At 46.5% G+C, this 23590-nt stretch overlaps 2 protein-coding genes and 1 long non-coding RNA gene across 3 annotated transcripts; 1 reads left to right on the top strand and 2 right to left on the bottom strand.

The window, feature by feature from the left end:
- Positions 1-953: 953 nt before the first annotated feature.
- Positions 954-8006, bottom strand: Rps19 (ribosomal protein S19). The gene is made up of 6 exons (XM_026403788.2): positions 7963-8006; positions 7415-7485; positions 7054-7154; positions 2317-2500; positions 1788-1842; positions 954-1020 (listed from the first exon to the last, which is right to left on the bottom strand). The coding sequence occupies exons 2-6, from the start codon at positions 7483-7485 to the stop codon at positions 994-996; spliced, it is 438 nt and encodes a 145-aa protein (XP_026259573.1). The 5' UTR covers positions 7963-8006; the 3' UTR covers positions 954-993.
- Positions 8007-8076: 70 nt separating this feature from the next.
- LOC144250406 (uncharacterized) lies at positions 8077-11223 on the top strand. Its single transcript, XR_013342483.1, has 3 exons — positions 8077-8141; positions 9862-9939; positions 11139-11223. It is a non-coding gene; the product is annotated as an uncharacterized LOC144250406 (long non-coding RNA).
- Positions 11224-15786: 4563 nt separating this feature from the next.
- On the bottom strand, positions 15787-19494 carry Dmrtc2 (DMRT like family C2). The gene is made up of 8 exons (XM_026403880.2): positions 19271-19494; positions 19032-19189; positions 18704-18780; positions 18255-18435; positions 18032-18158; positions 17136-17196; positions 16806-16980; positions 15787-15899 (listed from the first exon to the last, which is right to left on the bottom strand). Exons 1-8 carry the CDS (start codon positions 19492-19494, stop codon positions 15787-15789), a joined length of 1116 nt encoding a protein of 371 aa, XP_026259665.1.
- Between the last annotated feature and the right edge of the window lie 4096 nt (positions 19495-23590).

The following is a 23590-nucleotide window of genomic DNA, read 5'->3' as shown; positions in this document are numbered from 1 at the left end:
CCTTAGGGGTAAATGGGAGTGAGAGGAGAGGGAGGATTGCATGGCGAGTTGCACAAGGTCGCCCAAAATTAGCAGAGATGGACTCTTTTCCCTCCCAGTGTTGGGGATGGAACCATCTTGCTCATGCTAGGCAAATCCTCCACCATTAAGCTACATCCCCAGCCTATAGCTGCAACTTAAAACTTACCAATCTCTCAACTCTCCCTCCACTCCAGGTTTTGCTTTCAAATGGATCTGGGTTAAGTATTTTGGGGGCTGGGCACCAAGTGGTCCTAACTGCCCCACTAGGGACCTAAGTAACAGGGATCTCTTCAGGTGTAAAACTTCATGGGTCCAGCCCTTTGCAAAGCTCTAGTAGTTGGCTCCATCAACACTTCCTTCCCAAGGCTCTAGGGTTGGATTTGTTACTGGGATAGGCCCATCCTGCCCATGCAGGCTCAAATAGGTACCAGTCTGGAAAATCACTTTAGGCAGCAGTGTGCACCTGTAACCCCAGCAACTGCAAGAATGCAACCCAAGTAACTTGGTGAGACCCTGGAGGGAGATGGGTCTGGGAATATAGTGCAGAGGCTAATTACTAAGGGTTCTGTCCTCAGCAAAGCCCCCAGCAGAATAGCACCAGTTCTGCAGGTACCTCTTTACTTCCTCCCAGGAAAGACACATGGGCTCTAGGACCATCCCTACTCTAACAGATGTCACCTCTGCAACCCAGCATCAGATTTGTCACTGCTTAACCAGTCACCCTTTGTTTCTTGTTCCAGAGAATTGTAAACACAGGACGTGGGGGAGGGATACAGTCCCCTCACTCACTGCAGGAAAATGTCCAGTTAGGGAGGTGTTTGAAGTGGGCAGACTGGCCTAGTGCTCTGCCAGCTACTGTTCAACATAACCATCCAGAGACCCCCTGGCCCCTAGGAATGTGCTTTCAGTCAATCAAGAGATCCAGACCAGAATTACGAATGAGGCAATTTATTAACCCAGCATCCTTTTGTTCTAATGCTTCTTGTTGGCAGCTGCCACCTGTGGGAAAAGATGAAGAATTCAGATGAGTGGGGGGTCTCTACTGTGCACTCCATGGCTACAGTAATACGCACACTAAATTCTAGATGCCAAATGTACTCATTTAATCTTCATAACTGAGGTCATCTTCCCATTTTACAGGGACTCAAGAAAATGGATGAGTCCATTTCTGCCCACTGCCCCATGAGGGGAATGCTAACCATCAGCACAGATGTTTGCGCCAGGCTCTCTTCCAACTCCCAGAGGGCAGACACCTTTCATTCTTTTGTGACACCTGACTGACTACACATTTCAAGGCTTCTAGGAGGCCTGAGCCAATGATTAGGAACCAACACAGAGCTCATGCCAGGACCCCTTAGGTCCTGGGGCTCCTGCTGTACTGCAGCCTGTTGAGAGTGGGTCATTCCATGACAGGGAGACTATAGGGGTAAAGGGACTTTGCCTGAGTGTCATCCACCCAGGATCTGGGGCCTGACCCAGCATGCTGAACCCGCCTGCTGCCAAGTAAGCACAAGATATGGGAAATGGAACCACCAGTGTGTGGGGGCAGATAGATGTGCCCTATAGAGGCCAAACACCATCCTGGCCTGGGATCCCTCTACCCCAACACCCAACTTAAGCAGAAATGATCTTTTTTTCTGCCCCTGGGCAGCCCCTTCCTGAGGTATGCCCTTCAGGGAAAGAAATAAGTCACATCTACATGACAACAGGTTCTGGAAATTGGGGGAGTGACTGAGGGTCCCGCCCTGAACAAAGTCACATCTTACCTGTCCAGCGATTCTGTCCAGATCTCTCTGTCCCTGAGGTGTCAGCTTGCGGCCCCTGAAGGAGAAAAGAATCTCAGTCATTCCCTGTTGAGTACAGGCTCTCAGCCCCCTCCTCTTGGCCACAAGCCAGGCTTCCCAAGAAGGCACCTGGCTGAGGGACCACATACCAGCTCCAGCCAAGTCCCACCCAGGCCCTAGTCAGCTGCATTCCAACGAGCTGGGGGTAGGAGCCAAGCTCTCCTGGGAGCTGGCTGGGTGTCGTTTGTGCAAGCATTAGATCAAAAGCCCAGAAAAATCAATTCGGAAAAGTTAACGAGCAGGCTAATGAAAGTGGACAGTCGCTAAATTACCTTCCTGGAGCCTGAGGAAGTCAGCCAGAGAGGTCGGGGTGAGGCCCCCTCACTGTTTTGCTTTTCTGTTGAATGCCCTGCCTGGCCCTGAGAGGAGGCAGGTGGGAGGGCCCCAACAGCTTCAGTGTATGTGACCTATGGTACTGATAACCTGGCCCCCAGGTTCACTTTCTGCTTACCCATCTTGGTCCTTTTCTACCATTTTCAGTCCCTCCAGGGCTTGGAGGACGCGGCGGGCCACACTCTTGGAGCCTCTGCTGAAGTGGCTGGGCATGACACCATTTCTTTGACGTCCCCCATAGATCTTGGTCATGGAGCCAACCCCAGCACCACCCCGGAGGTACAGATGCCGTGCTGTAGAAGCTGGAGGTGGAGAGAGAGGGAGCTGAGAACACTTCTTAGGCACATACAACAGTTCAGTGAGACAGCTAATCCTCACCATTTTAAGTGGAAGAAGTGGAAAACACACATGATGACCACTTGACGTGCCCCCAACCAGCCCTCCCAGTTTGTCAAGTCACTATGTACTCTAGGCAGGAATCTGAGGCATGGTGAGGGCGGAGCCTAGTCAATGTTTTAAGAAACTGACCATATCTATATGCCCAAGAGAGCCTGAGTAAGAACAGAGAGAGGGCAGAAACCCTATGCAGTGGATGCTCCCAACTTGGAACCCGCAGCATGCCCTCTAGGACACAAGGGTTCTTATCCCTGGACTGGCTTGATCAAGTCTCCCCTGGGGGCCAGCCTCCTAAAAGGCAAGTTCTAACAAAACCCAGAACTGCTGTGGAATGGGAGCATAGGTCTGCTAGACCCTGTGCCAAATGCCCTGCACACAATCACTCATGCATTAAGATGGCAACAGAAGCTGGACTGATATAGCCTTAGGCAAACCACTTAACCTCACCAGGAGCAGGAGAGACAGTCCTCCAGCCATCATATGGCTCTACCGGCTGGGAAACACAAGGGCCAGAATCTGCTCAAGTGAGCTCTCTTCTGGTTCTGAAAATCAATAGGGTGAACCAGTGATTCAGTTCAAAAACTACTGACTCAGAGCCAGAGGCTAGGCAGTGTTCTCTGTGTACAACAAACCAAGTGACCAGGGTACTTAAAAAGTTCTCACTGCTTCTGGCCTCTGCTCACTTTAAAATCACTCCAGGGCTGGGGTCTTGGCTCAGTGGTACAGTGCTTGCCTAGCACATGCAAGCTCCTGGGTTTGATTCTCAGCCTGACATAAAAATAAATAAATGAAATAGGGGTATTATGTCCAACTACAACAAACAAATAAATAAAATCATTCCATCAGTTTTATACCTTCCCACTTTACTGTAGGTCCTATCTCTGCCCTGGGGACTTGCCCTGCTTAGGAGACCTGCTCTCCTGCTAGGGGTTAAGGGCTCAGGAAAGGTAAGAAGCTGTGTATCAGAAGTGGTACACGCAACCTTGGTCTTGCTGAGCCAAGACCAGTGCCCAGAGATCCAGGGTCTCAGCCTGGGCTCAATGTGCAAAACAAGTGGCCAAACACTGAGCTAACAGGCAGGTGGGAGACAATCTCAACGGGGCTCCTTATTAGTAGTGCCACAAAGCATATATATCCAGCTGTCAGGAGGTAGGTACAGTGGCACCAAAGGAGACCATTAAATTTAATCCCTAAATACAGTGACTGGTGGGAAATAAGCGCCATCAAAGCACACTAGTTCTTTCAATTGGGGCTCACAATGGAGAGAGAGTACAAGGCCCTGCTACCCCATTATTTTTTTTGATAATTTAATACTTATTTTTTAGTTTTCGACGGACACAACATCTTTCTTTGTATGTGGTGCTGAGGATTGAACCCAGGCCGCATGCATGCCAGGCCAGCGTACTACCGCTTGAGCCACATCCCCAGCCCCCGCCCCATTATTTTTGACCCATAAGAAGTGAAGGAAGGGATTTACTTCACTGGAACTCTACTATAAAACACCAAGTTCTGGAAAGCACTGGCCTCTTTTCCACCCCCTTGAGACCTGGGCCCTACTGCCACACTTTGGTGGAATTAAAAAAAAAAAAAATCCAGGCCATTCTCGATGAATTTGTAGGCGAGTTAGGCCTTGTTACAGGCTGAGAGCCCCACAGGCCTTCTGTACCCTAGTATATTCTTCCTTAGAAAAGGGGGAACAGCTGTGTGTTCCTGCTGGGCTGGGGGACAACAACACTCTGCACTTGTGACAAGCAACCCAGCTTTTCTGAGTCACCATAGCACCAACAGTTTATGCTAATAAGCACAGACTGGTGGTTGTATCCTGACCCTAGTCAAAAGTGGGGGGCTCTGCCCTGACCTTTCCCTGACAAACCAAGGAAAAATCACGTTCTTGATCTTGATTTGCCCCTTTAATTTTTCTGTGATGCTTCCTAAGCTTCATTTCTTCTACTAACACAGCATGACTGAGTCCCTGACCCTACACAAGAGTCAGAAGGACCAGCCTTTACCCTATAAGCAATAAGCTGTCTTCAAGTATTCTAATTGAGCATTCTCCCAGTCAAATACCCACCAAGACACCATAGTGGATTCTCATCTCACTCCTAAGCAGGTTTTTCTGATAATTAACAGGCCAAGAGACCTAACTAGGGTGACACCATCCTGCCCCTTTAGGTCCACTGTAGTCTGATCTTGAGCAACAGAGCCTCCCTTTAGAGATTATCTGTTCTCCATCTCCATCTCATTGCCTTGAAACTTGATCCCATAGTCCTGCCTCACATCCAGACCACCTTCTGCCACAAACTTCTTTATTTCCCACATCTGTATGTTTCTTCACTGTACTCCAGCCTCTACCTCCTGAGGGGGCAAAATAGGCCAGATCTCACCATCCAGAGAGAGAAAATACAGCCTAGAACCTACAGTTAGACAGAGCTGGCTTGCCAATGCCCCCAAAGCTGCTTGAAAAGTCACTCTACCTCTCTGTACCCACATTAGGTGAAAAGCACATTAGATTTCAGAATAGACACCAGTAAGCAAGCATCTTTTGTAGTGGATTAGAAAATAACTTGGCTTCTGCTGCTGTAGCAGTGTAAAAAACAGGCACAACAGCACCCCAACTCCCGAATCACAACGCCATTGGGAAAGTGAGGTCCAAAAGGGAGCTTTGGAGCTCCAGCTCCACTGGAGAACACACACCCAGTGTGAGATGTCCAGGGAAGGGCCTGCTAAGCAAAGGGCTGCAAATACTGTATCATGACCAGCAGATTCATCTAGGTTCATCCCCATTTTTTAATCATTCCTCACCTTAAAAAAAAAAATTGGTATTTTGGAGGAATCCTTTCCAAGCAGTGTTAAGGATGTATTTTGATATCACTAACTGGCTGACTCTGAACATGTTACTCAACCTTTCTGAGATCAACTGTGAAGCAGGCAAAAGCAATTCTACTTGAGGTTTTTAGTACATGCAAATCATGCAAAATGTCTATGCACCTCAAATAATGGAAAAAGCTATTACATTGTTCTAAACTTAAATCCAAAGCTTCTTTAATCTCTCTTGAGGCATTGCCAAAAAACACTGAGGACATGTGTGTCATTCAGGTCTTGTCACTGTTGTGTGCCCAGGGAGCCAGCTTTCCTTCACCATCCCCACGTTCCCTTTTTTGGTACTAGGGATTGAACCCACAAGTTTTTAACACTAACCTTCATCCAAGTCCTTTTAGTTTTGATAGGGTTTTGCTAAGTTGCCCAGACTGGTTTCAAACTTGCAATCCTCCTGTCTCAGCACTCTGAATTGCTGGGATTATAGGCATGTACCATCCAACCCGACAACCACCCCCGTTTTCTAAAACTATAGTGGTGGGTGGGTGGATATGCTACCCATCCTACCCACCTCACAGAGTTGATCTTTTAGTCCTCAGAGGTCAGAGGTTGTGATGAGTCATGTTGGTCCCCTGTGCCCAGTCCAAGGCCTGAAACAAAGTGGGCCCCATGGACATTTGATGCATGAGTGCACAACAAGTCTACAATATGTTGTTAGAGCTAACAAACTTGTACCAAGGCTGAGGCCAACTGATCTCAGGGTCATTCCTGAAATCTGCCAAACTGTCTCCTATCTAATAATGACCTTTGCTAGTTTGGAGCCCCCACTTCACAAAGGGAGATCAGAGAGGTCAAGATCCCATAGAAGACCTGTGCAGAGGCTGCTACCTTAATACAACCCAGCACTGACCCCATCCCTGTAAGTTAGACCTATAGAAGCGTGCGTGATGTGTATACAGTCTAGAAATGTCAAAACAGGCAAGAACTAGCACTGTGAAGTTAGCAAATGTATTTACATTACAACTATAAGATAAAAAAAAAAAAAAAAAAAAAGATGAGAGCTGCCACGACAGCAGACAAGGCCAGGGTGTTTTCTTTACAGGCACTTAGAAATCAAGATTAGAGCAAGAAGTTGTTCAGATCCCAACCACGAAGTGAGAAACAACTTGCTAGAGACAGCAGGCTAACATGATGATCTGAATAACAGAAACAAGACAGCAGACTTTAATTACTGTGCAATGGGCGCTTCTGACTGCTTTAAATTCATTTAATCTTCAAGATAATCCTGCAATAGTACCATCATTAGCTCCTCCATCACTAGGATTAGAAACTGAAAACATAAGCAAATTAAGCAATTTGTCCAACGTTATGGTTAAGCAGTGGACATGAATCTGACTCCCTGAATGCAGAAGGGATGTTGCCTCTCTCAAGTGAAGAACTCCTAATTAAACGTGACCACCAATTTGACACCAAGCTTTCCTCAAAGCTCTGTTAAAACCGCAGTTATTAAAGTCTCAAGTCACATAACATGTGGCAACACAAAAGTCTCTCCTACTGCAACCTTGGGAGGGAGCAAAATGGGTTTGTGCATGGGGTTACCCAGTTTCCCCCCCTTAGCCAAGGGCCCACACATATTCCTCACCAGCTCGTGTGTAGAACCAGTTCTCATCGTAGGGAGCAAGCTCTTTATGCTTGGCCAGCTTGACTGTGTCCACCCATTCGGGGACTTTCAGCTTGCCAGACCTAGGACAGAAACAGGAAGGAAAACACAATTCAGGAATCTCACTAACAATTTTACCCATATAAGCCCTTCGTTTGAAAGAGGTTCCAAGACAAAAATAAACAGGCCGAAACGCAAAACCACCAACCCAGGCCTCATACAGAAAGTGCACTCTTCACATGGAAGCCCCACACAAATCTCCCCTCCCTCCCCGAACAGGAGCCTGGCGCGCTCACGTGCCAAAGGACAGACTGCGTCCACTGACCTCAGCCCCCACACTCACTTTTTAAGGAAGGCTGCCAGAGCTCTGACGAACTCCTGCTGGTTTACGTCTTTTACAGTAACTCCGGGCATCTGTGAGAGAAAGTCCGACATGTGACCATAAGGTCTGGTGGAGGTCTGAACGAGGGCCCGGGCCCTGGAAGCCAACTCGGCTCCTCGGCGGTCTAAACCGCAGCACCCGCGTTAACCCCCAAGGCCCACTTCAACTCCGGCGCTGGCTCCTGTGGATCACACAGAACTTACTGGCGCTCGTCTCTGTGGGTCCCACCAGCCCGGCCTGGCCCCAGTTTGGGAGCTCCCTGCACAACGCCATCCCTCAGCCCCGGGATTTTGGATGCCCTTACGCACCCCTCAGCTGCCCGCCAGGCCCTCTCGGTTCCGGACCGCGCGGAGCAGGCATGTCCGGGCCTGCCGCTCGCACGTGGTCGCGGCTTCTGGGGGCGGGTCGGCCCCGCGCCGTGCTCACCGGGGCCATGAGGCACGCATTCCTGAGCCGGGAAATTCGGCCCCGAATCCCCAAGCCCAGCCCATGCCGGAGCGCCAGCTTACCGTGCGGCCTCCGCGCTGCCTGCCAGGGGAAAGGGAGCGACGGGGTTTCCCGGGCGCACAAGTCGGGCGTCAAGTCTCGCGATACTTCAAAGTTCTCGCGATAACGGGGCTAGAGTCGGCGGCTCCGCCTGTCTCAGGGCAAACGTGCCTTCATCTTCGCCCAGACGGGAGGGTGTATGGTGAGGGATAGAGGAGCAACTGGAAATGCTGCTGGGGGGCGGGCGTGGGGGCCAGTGTTTCCTTCCAGCCTTTCCTTTTTTTCGGAGAGGAGCGTTAAAGAAGAGGGAACTCCCGTCTGGAGCTGGGGGAACCTGGCTTTGTTGGCGTTGTAGTGGCCGGCAGGAGTAGCGGTAGAAGATACTGAGGGCGGAAGCACGGGGGAAGTTGAGTGGGCAGAAAAGAAGACCTGGCCTCAATGGACGACCCTTTTTCCGGGTGGAAGTGACTTTTCCATGGCCGGAAGTGAAAGTAGTAAGGGCGGAACTGCGACAAGAAAACTAGGGGAAGGGCAAAAAAGAAATGAGGCCACTGCCTTTACTCCTTCCATCACCAGTACTCGCGAGAGCAGGAGCTGGAAGCTTCACCCTTCTTAGGGCGGAAATTGCTTCACCTCCTCCTTGGTGACCAGAGTGGGAATGGAGGCGGGGAGTTAAGGGCAGGGACAAAGAGGCAGAAGCGGGACCTTCGGAGAAGTTAGTTAGGTCTTCCACCTAGTGCTGGAATCATTGCTCTACCCTTAGGCTCACTTGGCCCCTTTCTCGCCCCGCTCGCTGACTTGTGTAATTAGGCAGAGCGCTTGCCTCCCCACCCCACCGCGCCCTGCGCCCCTGGGCTTGGGTCTCAGTACTGTGACACACACCCCGAGGTCCCAATCTTTTACCTACTTTAAGTGACTGTTCTGGCACGGGGTGCGCCACATATTCCAGCAACAAATATTTTGAGTGCTTACTCTGTGCCAGGTACAAGTAAACATTTGGACATTTTTCTTGTGGCTTGTCCTGTAGTAGTACATGCATGATCTCACGTGATCTTTTTTATGAGGCCCAACTACCAGAGAACGTGAAGGATAATTGTGGTCCAATAAAATTATGTTAGCTTACTGCAAAAAAGAAACACATGTATGTAGCCATTTTCTTATATTCAAAAGACAATTTAAAATACCAATTTAAAAATATAAAAATTTCTCAAGTTGAGATACATACTGTATGCAAAAATGTCTGTTATTTATAAGCCGTTATACTAGTATCTATTAAAAAAGAAAAATCTTGGGCCTGGGAGAGTACCTTGGTGGTAGAGTGCTTGCCTAGCATGTAGGAAGCTTTCTTTGGGTTTGATCCCCAGGATTGAAAAAAAATTAACTATGTTTCTAGCATGATAAGATCATGCATTTACTTATCATGCATTTAAATCTGGGTTTTACATGCTGTTGAAACCCATTTCTCACACTTTGAAAACACAAGAATATTTTTAGTATCTTGGCTTTTTTCGTCCCAGGGGGAAAAAAAAATAGGTCCTTGAATATGTATTGTCATGTATGCTTAACTGGAAATTTTCACTTACTTGGATAATTTGCTCACTTTTTATACATTTCTAATACCAGTTCTAAATCATTTAAGCTTAATTCATTGTGGCCAATTCATGGAATCATTCTCTATATCTCTTTTTAAAAAAGAGGTCTCCAAAGTTAACGTGGAGTACCATACAGTACAAGAATGGCGTTAGTATAGGAATTTGGGAAGGGTGAAGCTTAGATAAAATTTATGGTAAACAGAGTTTTGATGAATTTAGGTACAGTGGGCACTAGGTAATTGTTAGCATCTTGTCTGGTGGAGAAGCAGACTCACAGTGCTGATTCTGTGGAAATAAAGGGTTAGGATAAATGTGCATTGTTGTCTCTAGGAATCCTTTCTCTGAAGTTCTCAGCTGGGTTGGAAACCATGACTGCTTCTCTGTATCAGAGTGACTTAGACCCTCCAGGTAAGCATGAGCTGCCCATTCTCGTTATTGCTATGCTTTTAAAGAGCTAACTTTCTTATAGTCTATGATTTCAGAGATCATGGCTTCTCAGCACTGTGTCCTTAGTGTTAATTTTTATACCTGTTAGATTTTACAGATACATAATAAATAACCTTGCTTGGTGGTTATACAGTAGGCAAGTGAGATTTAGTCCAGTCACTTACACAGCCAGGCATGATGGCACAGGCCTGTAATCCCATCCCAGGAATCAGGAGGCTGTTAGGAGGATCCCATGTTCAAGGCCAGCCTCAGCAATTTAGTGAGGGCCTAAGCAACTTAGAGAGACCCTATTTCAAAATTAAAAAGGGCTGGGGATTTGGCTCAGTGGTACAGTACCCTCTTAACATATATTAGGATCTTAGTATGATCCACAGCCCTCCCCCCAAAAAATAGATTTGAGGGTGTGATACATATAGACAATGGAATATTATTACTACTAAAAATAAATCAGCTATTAAACTATGAAAAGACAGAAAGCCAGGCATGTTGGCACATGCTTGGAATCCCACCAACTCAAGAGCAAGAAGCAATTTAGCAAGCCAGCCTCAGCAACTTTGTGAGACCCTGTCTTGAAATAAAAAGTAAAAAGAGCTAAGAATGTTGCTCAATGGTTAAGCATCCCTAGATTCAATAACCAGTGCCCCAGTCCCCAACCTTCCCCCCAAAAAAAGACAGGACTCTAGAGAAAACTTTAATATGTATATTTTGATCAATCTGAAAAAGCCACATACTATATGATTTCACCTATATAGCATCCTGGAAAAAGGCAAAACTTCAGGGAACTAACAAGATTAATGGTTGTCAAAGTTTTGTTGGGGGGCGGGATGAATAGATGTTTCTCAGAGGAGTTTTAGGGTAGTGAAATTATTCTCTTTGATATTATAATAATAGACATATGTTGTTATCGTTAGTCAGAACCCAAAAAATGCATACCACCAAGTGTGAACCCTAATGTAAGCTGTGGACATTGGGTGAGTTGTGTTAATGTAGACTCATCAGTTGTAAAAAAATGTATCACTTTGGTGTAGGGTGTTGATAGAGATGGAAACAGTGGAGACTGTGTATGTAGGAAGAGTGGTGTATGTAAACACCACTTTTTTTTTTTTTTTAGAGAGAGAGAGAGAGAGAGAGAGAATTTTTTAATATTTATTTTTTTTTAGTTTTCAGCGGACACAACATCTTTGTTTGTATGTGGTGCTGAGGATCGAACCCGGGCCGCACGCATGCGAGGCGAGTGCGCTACTGCCTGAGCCACATCCCCAGCCCCATAAACACCACTTTCTACTTCATTTTGCTGTGAATCCAAAACTGCTCTAAAAAATAAACTACATTAAAAGAATGACTTGAGGGCAGGAAAAACAATTCCTAAGGTATTGGAAACACCTTTTTTTACCCATATATTCTGAAATCTCACAAAGAGGTACTGAAAACAGGCCTTGGCCTCTGGATTGTTTTAAATTTTTTTTTTTTTTTTTTTGGTCGTGCTGGGGATGGAACCCAGGACCTTGTTGGTACTAGGAGAACACTCTGGCATTGAGTTACTCCCCAGCCTTAGGTGCTATCCTCTGAGAATAGTTATTCTGGGCATAGAGATGGACACAGATGGACACAGGCATAGTTTAAGATAATCAGGTCTGTTAAATAGCGGGCAAGGGCCCCTAAAGAACATAAGGACTCTGACTAATGGGTTCAATAGAGATGAAAAGGATAATCTTGCTTTAGGGAAGAGCTTAGGATTTTCATAAGTCTATACAGGACATGAGTTTTAAGGCTGTGTACATGTGAATGTTTGTCATGAGCTGCAAAACCAACTACATAAGGCATCATGGGTACAGAATGAACCTACATGTTATAGTTTAGATGTGGTGTCCCCCAAAAGCTCACGTGTGAAACAATGCAAGATTTGGAGGAGAAATGATTGGGTTATAGACTTAACCCAATCTGTGAATTAATTCCTAATGGATTAAGTGGTAACTGGAATGTGGGTGTTGTTGCTGGAGGAAGTGGTTCATTGGGGGTGTGGCCATGGGGTATATTATATATTTTGAATCTGGAGAGTGGAGCCACGTGAGCTACTTCCCTCCACTACACTCTTCAACCATGATGTTGTGCCTCACTGTGAGCCCCGAGGAATGGAACTGCCCTTTTGTGGACTAAGACCTCTGAAACCGTGAGCCTCTAAATAAACCTTTCCCACTTTACAGTTGTTCTGGTTGGGGCTTTCAGTCACACCAGTGAAAAAGCTGACTAAAACACTACATGAACCAGGAACGAGGGTCTGAGGATAACCTGAACAGGATAGGTGGTGTGATATCATGGCTACCTTGGACTAGAAATGTGGTCAGGAATGGACGAAGTTTGAGTAGGGCTGAAGTGAAGGGAGCATGAATTCTCAAACGGCAGAATTGTGAACTCTGCTCCTGAAATAAAACCTGGGTATAGCCCAGCATGGTGGCACATACCCATAATCCCAGTTACTTGGGAGGCTGAGATGAAAGGATCACAAGTAGAGTGTTTGCCTATATGCTTGATGCCCTGGGTTCCCTGCAGAGTACTGCAAAACAAAATTAGCTTGGCATGGTTTCACATGCCTGTAACTCCAACGACTGGGGAGGCAGAAGCAGGAGGACTGCAAGTTCCAGGCCAGCCTCTGTAATTTATCAAGACTCTATCTCAAAAGTAAAAGATGAAAAGTGCTGGGGATGCACAAAGTGTAGTGGTTCATTCCTATAATCCCAGCTACTTGGGAGGCTGAGGCAGGAGAATCTCAAGTTCAAGGCCAGCCTCAACAAGTTAGCAAGGCCCTAAGCAACTTGGTGAGACCTGTCTTAAAAAAATAATCTTTTTTTTTTTTTTAAATATTTATTTTATTTAGTTCTCGGCGGACACAACATCTTTGTTGGTATGTGGTGCTGAGGATCGAACCCGGGCCGCACGCATGCGAGGCGAGCGCGCTACCGCTTGAGCCACATCCCCAGCCCCTTAAAAAAATAATCTTAAAAAAGGTTTGGGGGGCCCTGGGGATTTAGCTAAGTGATAGAGTACCTTTGTATTGAGTTTCCAGTACTGCAAAATGAAAAAAAAAATGTATATGGCTCTGGGGAAGGGTCTTGTGAGGAAAAAAAGGGTGTAATGATGCTTCATATTTGAAATCATTGGTTATTTCTAGAGTGTTGAGAGAGCATTTGAAGGGGAGAGACTTACCCAGTACTCCAGTGGACCATGGCAACACCATTCCCAACTTTGCAGTGGCAAGTGGGAAAGAGGGTTGTATAGGAAAAACAGTGCTCACAGTCCACTGGCTAAAATCTTGGAGGCTGGTTTCCTCAACTGTGGATGAAGAGTGCAATGTGGAAGCATGAACAATTTTTTTAAAAATATTTATTTTTTAGTTGTAATTGGACACAATACCTTTATTTATTTATTTATTTTTATGTGGTGCTGAGGATCGAACCCAGGACCTCACATGTGCTAGGCGAATGCTCTACCACTGAGCCACAAACCCAGCCTGCATGAACAATTCTTAAATTTACCCCATTCCTAAGGCTGACCTCTTTCAGGAGATCTGCCCGACTCCTCCAGGCACCAATGAGAGGTACTAATGATTTGGAAAAATACTAGCATTGATGGGGAGGTGGGCTCCACGGAAATGGAGGTCCCTTCTCATGCATCCTTTTCCCAAAATTATACTCTCATTTTCTTCCCAAATGAGTGACCCTGGCGTACTGGGGACCCTTGGTCAGCCCTGAGTAGCAAAGTCTTAGCATAGTCTGAGTAACAGTGATTCCCTGCTTTGTGACTTCTGTCACTGGGAAAGCATGGCACAGCAAGGCTTAGGCAGGTCTATTAAAGGGCAATCATATATCTAAGTTATAACTAGGGAGTAAAGGAAGATGTCAAGTGGACTTCAGTTCTGTTGATATCTTGCAAGGTCTCCTGAGAAGTGCTGCAGGTTTGTCACTCTGTAATCTGTTAGGGGCCACCTTTGTAAGGACCCAAATAAGAACAAGCTGTAATTGGATATCATCACCACCAATAAATAAAAAGAATAAAAAGGGGCATAAGTAACATCAGGAAAAACGGTCAGTGACCAGGCATGTCCTTTGAGCTTTCTGTCTGCCCCTTCTAAGGGTGGGTATGGATAGGGTCTCCAGGTCTGCATATCTTTAGAATAGCGTAGCTCATAGGTCTTCATAAGTTTGGAACATCTCAAGGAGACTCAACAGCAGAAGACTAAGAAACAAATGTAGGTAAGTTCTTACTAATGATTACTTGAGTAGAAAAAGCAAGACATTTTTGAAAAACTTTGATTCATGTCTATCCCCTGGAGATAAGACTCTGTGCTTTATAAAAATTATCTATTAATTCATTTGAGGACTGGCAAGGAGAAGGAATCCTCCTGAGTATTGCTTAGAAAATTTCCCTAAAATTTCAAGCAAGTCACTTTACTTCTTTTAGCCTCTTTATTAATAAAATGGAAGTAATTCACAACTTACTGAATTACTGTTAGGATATACGTGTATCACATATAGTGAATACTTAATAAATGGTAATGATTGTTTGGAAGAATTCTTCCAAACTTAGACACAGAAACCTCCCTAGTTCAGGAAAAACTCTTTTTGATAAAGACTAACTTGGTGCTTCCTGTCCTAATTGGCCTCAGTTTCTCCATCTGGAAAATGTCACCTTAGTTTAGCATCAAATTGACATTCCATTGACCAAAGCTGGCCTTTGGGTATGTTTTATTTGGCCCACATAAGATATAAAGAAGAAAAATGTGCCAACATTAAAAAAAATAAGATGTTGAACATAAAAAAAAAGTTTCTCAATTTTATTTGAAAAATCAGAAGATGTGGCAACTCTGAGCCCATGTTTCTGCCTGGCAACAATCCACTAGGGCCAAAAATGTCTGCCCCTTTAGGTAAAGCATGTATTTTCAGTTTGCCAGCCCTTACCTCCCCCTTTTAACTTGTTTATATGGTCTGCTCAGTCCTGTAGGTATTTCAATTTGTGGCCCTCTGGATAGCAGGAAACTGTTATATGGTCATAATAAGAATTCCAAGTTTGTGCTTATTTGTGGTATTTAAAAAATATTTTTTAGTTGCCAGTGGATCTTTATTTATATGTGATGCTGAGAATCAAACCCAGGGCCTCACACATGATAGGCAAGTACTCTACCACTGAGCCACAACCTCAGTCCTTATTTGTGGTATTTTTTTGTGGTACTGGGGATATATCCAGAGCCTCAGGCATGAAAGGCTCAGTCCTTGTAGTAAATCTTAAATAACTGATTTTCGTTATGAGAGGTGAATTGAATAAGTCCTTTCTATCAGTCAGGATAGACAAGGTTAGGCTATAGTAACAGATAATCCCCAAATCTCAGTACTTAAAACAACAAATGTTTATTTTTTGCTTATTCACACAAACCTAGACACATAATGAAAGTACTCTCCTGTTTTCATATGCATGGAGCAGACATGAGTGCATAGGTATATACAGAACATGAACTCATGCAGAAAAGTATTTAGATACTGGTCAGCTTAAACTGTACAACTCTTTGTTTCTTGGATATTTAAAAAGATCCTAAGACCCAAGGAAGGATATGAAAATATCCATCTTTGGCCAGGGAAATGCCCACACTATAAAAGGAACTGAAAGCTAACAAAGCACCTGAAAGCTTAAAAAAAAATCCTGAAGCTTGTACTATATTAAATTCCATGCAAAAATCTGTAAGTAAAATACCAAATATGCAGTGCCTGTGGGCTATTGGTTTCCTGCCCCAGTGAGGCAGCCTCCACCTCTGGGCTTTTAACTCAGAAGGGAGATGGACCCCAGGCGCCCAATATGCAGAGATACTGAAGGAGCTGGGCTGGGACGGAGAGAGGGGCCGACAGGTTGGAATCCTCTTCCTCCAGCAGGAGCTACAGGCAGGAAAAGGTAGAACCTGTCATATCCGTTTCCCCTCCCAGCAGATCTCTGTTTACCCCATCTGCTCCACCTCACCCTTGTTCACCTGCTAACTGCACAGACCTCCTCTTGCTGATTTCCTCACCTCCAATCTTGCCTTTTCTAGCCCCTCCATTAAAGCTACCATATTTTTCTTTCTCAAGCTCAGGCTCTCTGGGATATATCTTGTCAAGTTTAGAAACATTTCTTGGCTCCCCTTTGTGCACAGTTGTTTGTGTAAACTCTTAAACCCAGCATGCCATATCTCCACAATCAGAAGCCTATCTGGCTGCATCTCTCCCTGTTGCAGCAATTCCTCTAAACCAATCCACTATTGGAACAGAAAGGCTCTCAGCCTTCCCTCTCTGTCCACAAATTGAAACTGAGTGTTTCTCACTCCTTAAGAGTTCTATGGTCTCACCACGAGCCTTGTGAAAGCATCCAGATTCCCTAAGCAGGAAGGAAACCCCTGGAAGGTAGTTATCACCTCTTCCCAGGTCAGACCCTGGTTACTTCTTCATTCCCTTTTCAGACTTCAGCAAGCAGCTAGGGTCTGGAGAGAGAACCTTGGGGCTGGAGTCAGGAGACATGCTTCAACACTGTCTGGCTATATGCCATTGGAAAAATCTCCACCTCTCTAATTTTCCTTGACATTGGAATACTAGATGATTATGCTGAGCACGAAACTGGTAAATGTGATTCACTGAATAAGCTTCAACTAAAAATCCCAGAGGCCAGGCTGAGGAACTTGGGAGCCTGGATCTGAGGACATTCAACTTGTTAACCCCTTCCCTCATCTCCATCCCTGACCTCTGCTTGCTCTAGTGACCTCCATTTAGTGCCATTCTTATTCCATCCTCCCCTTTCAGGAAGCAGGTTACCTGGTGGGCCACAGGGGTGGAGCAGGGAGATCCAGGCAGGGTTGGGGGGGACAGAAGGGGTCAGGCGGGGAGCCTGGGATGAATCTTTCAGACCCACAAGGGCCTCAGCTGCCTCCCGCTGCAGCTGCCGCTCTGAGGGGGCAGATGTCCAGGCCAGGCGAGAGGCTCCAGGGGCCTGCAAAGGAAAGGGAAAGAAGCAGACTGGGAATCCCCACTTCTGCCCAACCTGCAGGTGTTCCTCTGCCCCTGGTTCTTTTATAGTTCCTTGCTTTTTCCTTCCCCAGGCTCAACCTCCTCCCTGGGTCTTGGATGCCACTTCTTTCCCAGGACCTGTGGCTGTAGCAGAAGAGAGTCTGGGGTGCCACAGGACTGGAGTATCAGAGTCGAGCATCTAGAAACAAGGAGAGATGCCAGGTCATATCAGTCACATAAACAGACATATATACATTTTGATCTGGGAAGCTGAGAGGCTGCTGGGCCACTGGACTTTGTGGGCCTGGTTAAATCCTGTTCACTGTCTTAGCCTCCATTGTTTTCCATAAAACGAAAATTCCTGTCAGTTTTTCCTGCCCAGATTATAGGAAATCATTGGTGTTAAGTTTTAAAAAATGGGCAAAATACATAGAGGGACTGAGATTATGACCCTGCCCTACCAGATTCTGGTTTCTCTCCCCCAGTTCCCCTATCCCACCTTCAAGAAGCTATCTCTAATGACCTCTGGCCTCTTTCCTTGGCCTCTAAGGTTCTTGTTATAGTGGCCTTCCATTTTGCAGGCAATCCTAATTCATCTTATCTGTTTAAGAGGATTTCATAGCTACTATTTGTTCAAGGTTTGGGGACCAGGGCTAGGTATATTACATACATTATTGTTAATTATTATGACAACTGAAAGTAATAGCATTTCTTATTTGCCAATAGAAAAACAAGCTCAGGAAAATATAGACATTTATTCAAAGGTTCACAGCTAAGAAATACTAGAGTTAGGAGAACTCTGCCTCACCTATTAGCCTGAGATCTTTCTTTTTTTTTTTAAATATTTTTTAGTTGTCAATGGACCTTTATTTTATTTATTGATACGTGGTGCTGAGAATCGAACCCAGTGCCTCACACATGCTAGGCAAGCGCTCTGCTACTGAGCCCCAGCCCCAGCCCAAGACCTTTCCTTTTTTATCATCCATCACAGAGTCAGGCTCAGAATAAATATACATCCTTTTTTCTCTACTCACGTGTGGGGCAGGCTAGGGGGCCCTTGGGGCTCTCCAGAAAGAGGAGCTGTCAGTACTGAGCGAGATCCTGGGAAGGTTGGGAGGGACCCGTGGGTGGGCAGCCGGAGGGAGGTGCCAGGGTCAAAGCCTAAGGTGGGTAAGAAAATGCAGAGCTCTTCCTTTTTTGATAGTGGCAAACTGGCACACAAGTATCTGTTGAATGAATGTTGAACTATCTTCCTACCAGGGAAGGGATGTAGAGGGACAGCAGGTTCTTGGCATAGCAAGCGGCATACCACTGGAGGTGGCATGGAGAGGCCTGGAGGCAGCCAGTGCCCTGGTCCCCAAGGGCCAGGAGGCACTGGAGTCCAGGGTAAAGGTAAGGCTTCTGGGGGACGGCTGAGCAGCAGAGGCCCACAGGAGTTCTCCTGCAAGGGCAGAGGGCATAGGTTAGAGTTAGGTACAAGGCTGGAGAAGGAATGGGTGTATTCTGGGATGGTTGTAGGACCCCTAAATAGTGGAGGGGGGGCACTTAAAAATCCAGTACTGTCATTTTGCCCACAAAAGTGACTTGCCCATGATTACACAGTAAGTTAGGGTAGGGGCTAGTATCAGGTGTTGAGGGCACAGAAGAAGAGGTCTCTGCAGGACTTAGGCTGGGAGCTACTCTCTCAGGGCACAGGCTTTCCTTACCTTCCCAGGAGGTGTCAGTGCCAGTGGGACTGCCCCATGGGGGCTCTGAGGCTGGGGTGCTATGTTCTCCTTTCCAGCTGTGAGGGACCAGAGAGCTCTAGTGAGTCTTTTCTTTTAACCTGTTTTATCCCAGCCCCATCTGAGTTCATATGTCCCTCTGACTATGTTCTACCTGCAGATCTCACTGTATCCTCACAACATTTGATCACATTTTATAGTTGGGGTGACTTTGCCCAGGGTCAAATATCAATTCAGTGGCAGGACTCTCTTCTCCACTTATGCTTTCTATACCCAAATCCCTGTACCATTCCCAGTCAGAGACACTCACAGGGGACCCCTGGTCGAGTGGCTCCTTTCTTGACACGGGTGGGAGCTTTGAGAGGGGCTGTTCCTCTCCTCATCAGTCCCTGAGCCAGATGCCTCTTTAGTTGTGCCTCTTGCTGCCTGCGCAAGGCGACCTGGGCAGCCATGACCCTTCGGCGCTCCCTAAAGTGTGTGTGGGGGTGCAAGTCAGAAGTCAGCCACCCTTTAGAGGAAGCCCATCCTCTTCCCCTCCCTTATACTCACAGGATAAGGACACATTTGTGACACTCGCAAGCCTGAAAGAGGCAGAGGCGCTTGTGGCCCTTGAGGTGGGCAGTGACACCATGGTTGCGGCAGCGGGCACAGGTTGGAGAGCGACTGACAGCTCTTCTGGGGATAAGCTCTGTGCTCTGGGGGGCTCTGGTCTCACCTCCCAGGACAGAGTCAGCAGGGCAGTGGTGTACAGCAGGTGTTTCACTGGGTTCCATGGATCTAGGGGCAGGAGTGGCAGTTCAGGATGGGCATGTGGTCCCTCCCCTAAGTAACTCTAACCTAACCCTTCTGCCTGGAAGAGGCCACACCACGAGTCTCCAGCCTGACCACTCTGGACTCAGCTTTCACCTCATGACCTTTCTCATGGATCTTCCTAAGAACCCCCTGCCCTGGCCTTTCTTAGGTATATGTTCAATGCAGACATCATTATCTTTCATCTGCACACTTTCCCATGACAGAACTCAGTCTGAGTCATATACATGTCCTCCCAGGATCCCCCTCAATGGTATCTGCACCCCCTTTCTACAAACATCCCGTTCCACCCAAGAATTCTTCCTGGCATCATTTTCAACAGTTGTCATCCTATGGCTTGCATTTATCTAATCCCTAAAAATATTTTTATGCCCTCCTCAATTCTTAGTCCCACCATACCCACAATTCAGAATTCTGTCTGCCCTTCACACTCCTCCAGTCCGATTTTGTTCTACATTATTCTAATGAATTCCTTGTCCTTCTTTCCTTTTTCCTTTTCTTTTTGAGCAATGCTGGGGGATAGAACCCATGGCCTCATGGATGGTAGGGAAGTCCTCTACCACTAAGCCACATTCCCACCCTGCTCCTGGCCCTACTTTCAATAGTTATTTTAATTCACGCATTCCTTCACTGGACAGGTTACTGAGTTCCAGCCATGTGCGAGGCCCTGATCAACACCAAAATTCTTCAGCTGATGGCGTCAATTTCTCCACTGCATCTAGAAGGCATCCAGGCTTTCAGGCGAACCTGTGCAGTCGTGGCTGCACCCAGTGCTTATGCCCCTGTACCCACTAATAACAATCTCATGCATTCTCCCCTCCTTATGCAACCATTTCTCTCCTGCAACCCCTTCCAGCAGCCATCCCCCCAAACACTGGACTTGTGGCTCCGCCCCGCTCCAGCATCCCTGGGAGGGGGCAGGGCACGAGAACGCGCCCAGGGGCCCGCGGGGTGGGGGAAGGGAGAAGAGAGGCACGAGGAGCGCGAGGGGAAGGGCGAGAGGATGCCTGTGGGGAGATCCAGTGCCAAGTGAGAGGGAGCAGAAGGAACAGGGAGGGGGGGTCGTGTTCGCGCCCCGGTCCGTGGTTACCACAGCCGCGAGAGCAGAGTCAGACTCAGACAGGAGGTGGCCAAGGGAAAGGACGAGAAAGTGGCTAGAGGAACGGCTGCACTCGCGCTGGTTTTCCCGCCCCTTATCACAGGGGCCAATGAGCTTCAAGCACCGCCTACTGCTGTTCAGGCCGGTGGCCAATGTGCTTCGAGATCCGTACGTTGATGGCCCGCCCCTTCCCTCCTGCCCACTTCTCCGCGCGCCAGACCATCAGGCCAGCCAATAGCGCGTCGAGTTGAGTCTCGTGCCCCTTGCCCTTCCCCCCATGGCCTGCCTTCTTAGATTGTTCTTCCTCTTTTGGAGAAGGTGACCAATGGGGCGTCGAATACTGCCTCCCGGACCGAGGTTGGCCCACCCTCCGCCCCCAGGAACGGTAGGCTCGGCCCCGCCCCCAGGCGTTGACCAGACTGTGGGCGCATGCGCAGTCTCATTTCTGGTCTGCGCTCCGGGCTTTGCCTTGGCTGCTGATCCTCGCTGCGTGAACTGGCTGGTTCTTTTTCACTTCTCTTCCGGTTTCCCAACTCCGAATCTATGCTTTGCCTCTGATGCATTTCCCCAACCTGTGATTTCCCTGTTTCCTTCCAGGGTCTCACCTTCTCAATTGAACTCCTTGTCTCTGTGTCTGACCTTCTTTCTGCTTGTTCAACTTGCTGCTTTTTGGACCCAGTTTCTTCCGGTTATTTATTCCCTGATAACCTGCGCCCCTTTCTTGCATTCTTTGCCTCCGGAGGCGTCTGTACTTTTCCTTCGAGGCCCTCTGCCCTCTGCGTGCCTCTAGGAATTTCAACTGTTCCCAGGACTCTTAATGGTAGCCTTCCCCCGTTTCCCTAACACCCATTTCACACTTTCCCTCCCCATCCTCTCTGTGTGATCCCTTTTCTCTGTCCATCCCACCCTGTCTCCTTTCTTTCATTCACTGTTTTGAGTGCCTCACTCCTCATTTCCTGCCTTTTTGCTGTGCTGTCCCTGCTGGTCCTTTGTCTCCCTGCAGGGTTCCAGTCCATCAGGTCGCTTCTCCTCTCTGTAGATATTTTTTTTTTTTTTTTTTTTTTTTTTTGTAGGGGTAGCATCCCCTCTGACCACTCCATCCTTTGTTCTTTCTGGGTTTCATTTCAAGTCTGTTCTGTTTGTGTCTCCACTTGTGCTTAGGTTGTTCTATCCTGTCTTGTCTCAAGGGCTGGTGTGTGCGATTTTCTCTGGTTAGAATAACACCTCTGTGTAAACCTTTATTAGCCTTCATTTCCCCTTTCCATGTCCCTTCTTTTCTGTGGACCTTAGCCTCTTTGCTGCAGTATTCTGGGCCACAAACCCTGTGGATCTGTGGCATTCCAGGCTTGAAAAGTGACCTCCAGCTGGACTGCTGTGCAGGGAGCCATATTAGATAAAATTGAAAGGTTGTTTGGGGTCAACTTGGGGGTGGTGAGGTGGGGGAAGGCTTGAATGCCAGCTAAACAACTTGAACTAGATCCTCTAAATGGAGAAGGGAGAGAGGAACCAACATTTATAGAGTTCAGCATTTGCCTGTACTTTATATTAATAATCTTATTAATCTTCACAATGACCCTGTAAGATATATTATTAATACATTTTATTAATGAAAAAGCAGACTCAAGACTTCAACAAATTGTGGAAGATCGTGTAGCTGGTAAGCAGCAGGATAAAGATTCCAGCTTTGGTCTCTCTTTGTGTGCAAGACCTATGAACTTCATACCCCATCCTATATTGTTTTAGTTATTTCCACTAATCCTTATTCCCCCTTTCATTCCCTAACCTTCCTATATGCAGTCCTTCTAAGGTGCTTAATGTGTATCTTTTGGTTTGTGTGGATTGTCCCAAAAGTGTGTAGAGTTTTTTGCACATTTTCAAATTTATGCCCATGATATTATTATTTACTACTTAAAATAATCACATCTGTACTTTTATGACCCATGCGCATACACAAGTGTACATCTAATCAGTTGCTTCTAACTGCCATGATATTGTGTGGTGTATATCCCTTCATGTTGTGTGTTCAGTTGGTCTCAGGAAGGGATGTGCCTATTGCCTCCGCTTACCCATCACAATAATGCTTGCATCCTCATAAACCCAAAGGTGGAAAATTTTGTATCCAGGATATACCAGATATATACCAGGTATGCATATTTACATACCTAATTTGAATAAATATTGTCGGACTTCCTTCTGCAATGCTGTGTTGGGCCTGAGACACTGATCAGAACTCTGAACTCCTCTGTTCCTCAGGATCTGGAAAAGAACCCTATCCACCATCCCACCAACCATCACATGAACAGCAGTGCACAAGGACCCCTTTATCCCCACATTCCTGCCAAAACTTGTCTGTTTCCAGCTTCCTGATTATAGTCAGTCCAAGAGATGTACAGTTTGAGGAGGCTGCATTTCTCTGATTGTTGCTAGGTGTGTCTGTTAGCCTTTCTTGCTTGCTTGTCTGAGGATTGCCTCTACATATACTCGGTCCATTTTCCTACAGGATTGCTGTCTTTTTCTGGTTGATTTTCAGGAGGTCCTTGGCTATTCCTCCAGCTCCCCTTATTGGGGATTGAACCCAGGGCCGTAAGTGTACTAGGCAAGTGCTGTATCACTGAGCTGCACTCCCAGTGCTGCGTTATGTATATTCTTATGCTAATTTTGGCATTTTCTATTATTTTAAAAGTTTATTCACTGCATCTGGGTTTTCAAATTTATCAATGTAGAGTTGTTAATGATACTTTTATTATTTATAAAACATCTGCTGTCACTTCCCATTTTTCATTCTTATTTTATTTGCATCTTTTCTCTTGAGCACATTTGCCAGATAATTATATTATTAATCTTTCCAAAGAATGAACATTAGGTTTTTTTTATAATAATGAGTGTTGTTGTTTACTGTTTCATTGATTTCTGCCATCCTTTTTATTTCTATTCTTATTTTGGGAGTGTGTGCTTCATTT

The sequence above is a fragment of the Urocitellus parryii genome, chromosome 15 (genome assembly GCF_045843805.1).
Source record: "Urocitellus parryii isolate mUroPar1 chromosome 15, mUroPar1.hap1, whole genome shotgun sequence".
NCBI classification, from domain to species: domain Eukaryota; kingdom Metazoa; phylum Chordata; class Mammalia; order Rodentia; family Sciuridae; genus Urocitellus; species Urocitellus parryii.
Note: the sequence above shows the minus strand (reverse complement) of the source record. Positions and strands in the feature narration are given on the sequence as shown.

Coding starts and splice junctions, on each gene's coding strand:
- Dmrtc2 (XM_026403880.2), bottom strand. CDS start 19,494: ATGGAACCCAGTGAAACACCTGCTGTACACCACTGCCCTGCTGACTCT. Junction 18,781..19,031: donor CACTCGACCAGGGGTCCCCT/GTGAGTGTCTCT, acceptor GGTCCCTCACAG/CTGGAAAGGAGAACATAGCA. Junction 18,436..18,703: donor CACTGACACCTCCTGGGAAG/GTAAGGAAAGCC, acceptor CCCTTGCAGGAG/AACTCCTGTGGGCCTCTGCT.
- Rps19 (XM_026403788.2), bottom strand. CDS start 7,485: ATGCCCGGAGTTACTGTAAAAGACGTAAACCAGCAGGAGTTCGTCAGA. Junction 2,501..7,053: donor CTGGTTCTACACACGAGCTG/GTGAGGAATATG, acceptor CTCCACCTCCAG/CTTCTACAGCACGGCATCTG. Junction 1,021..1,787: donor TGGACAGAATCGCTGGACAG/GTAAGATGTGAC, acceptor CTTTTCCCACAG/GTGGCAGCTGCCAACAAGAA.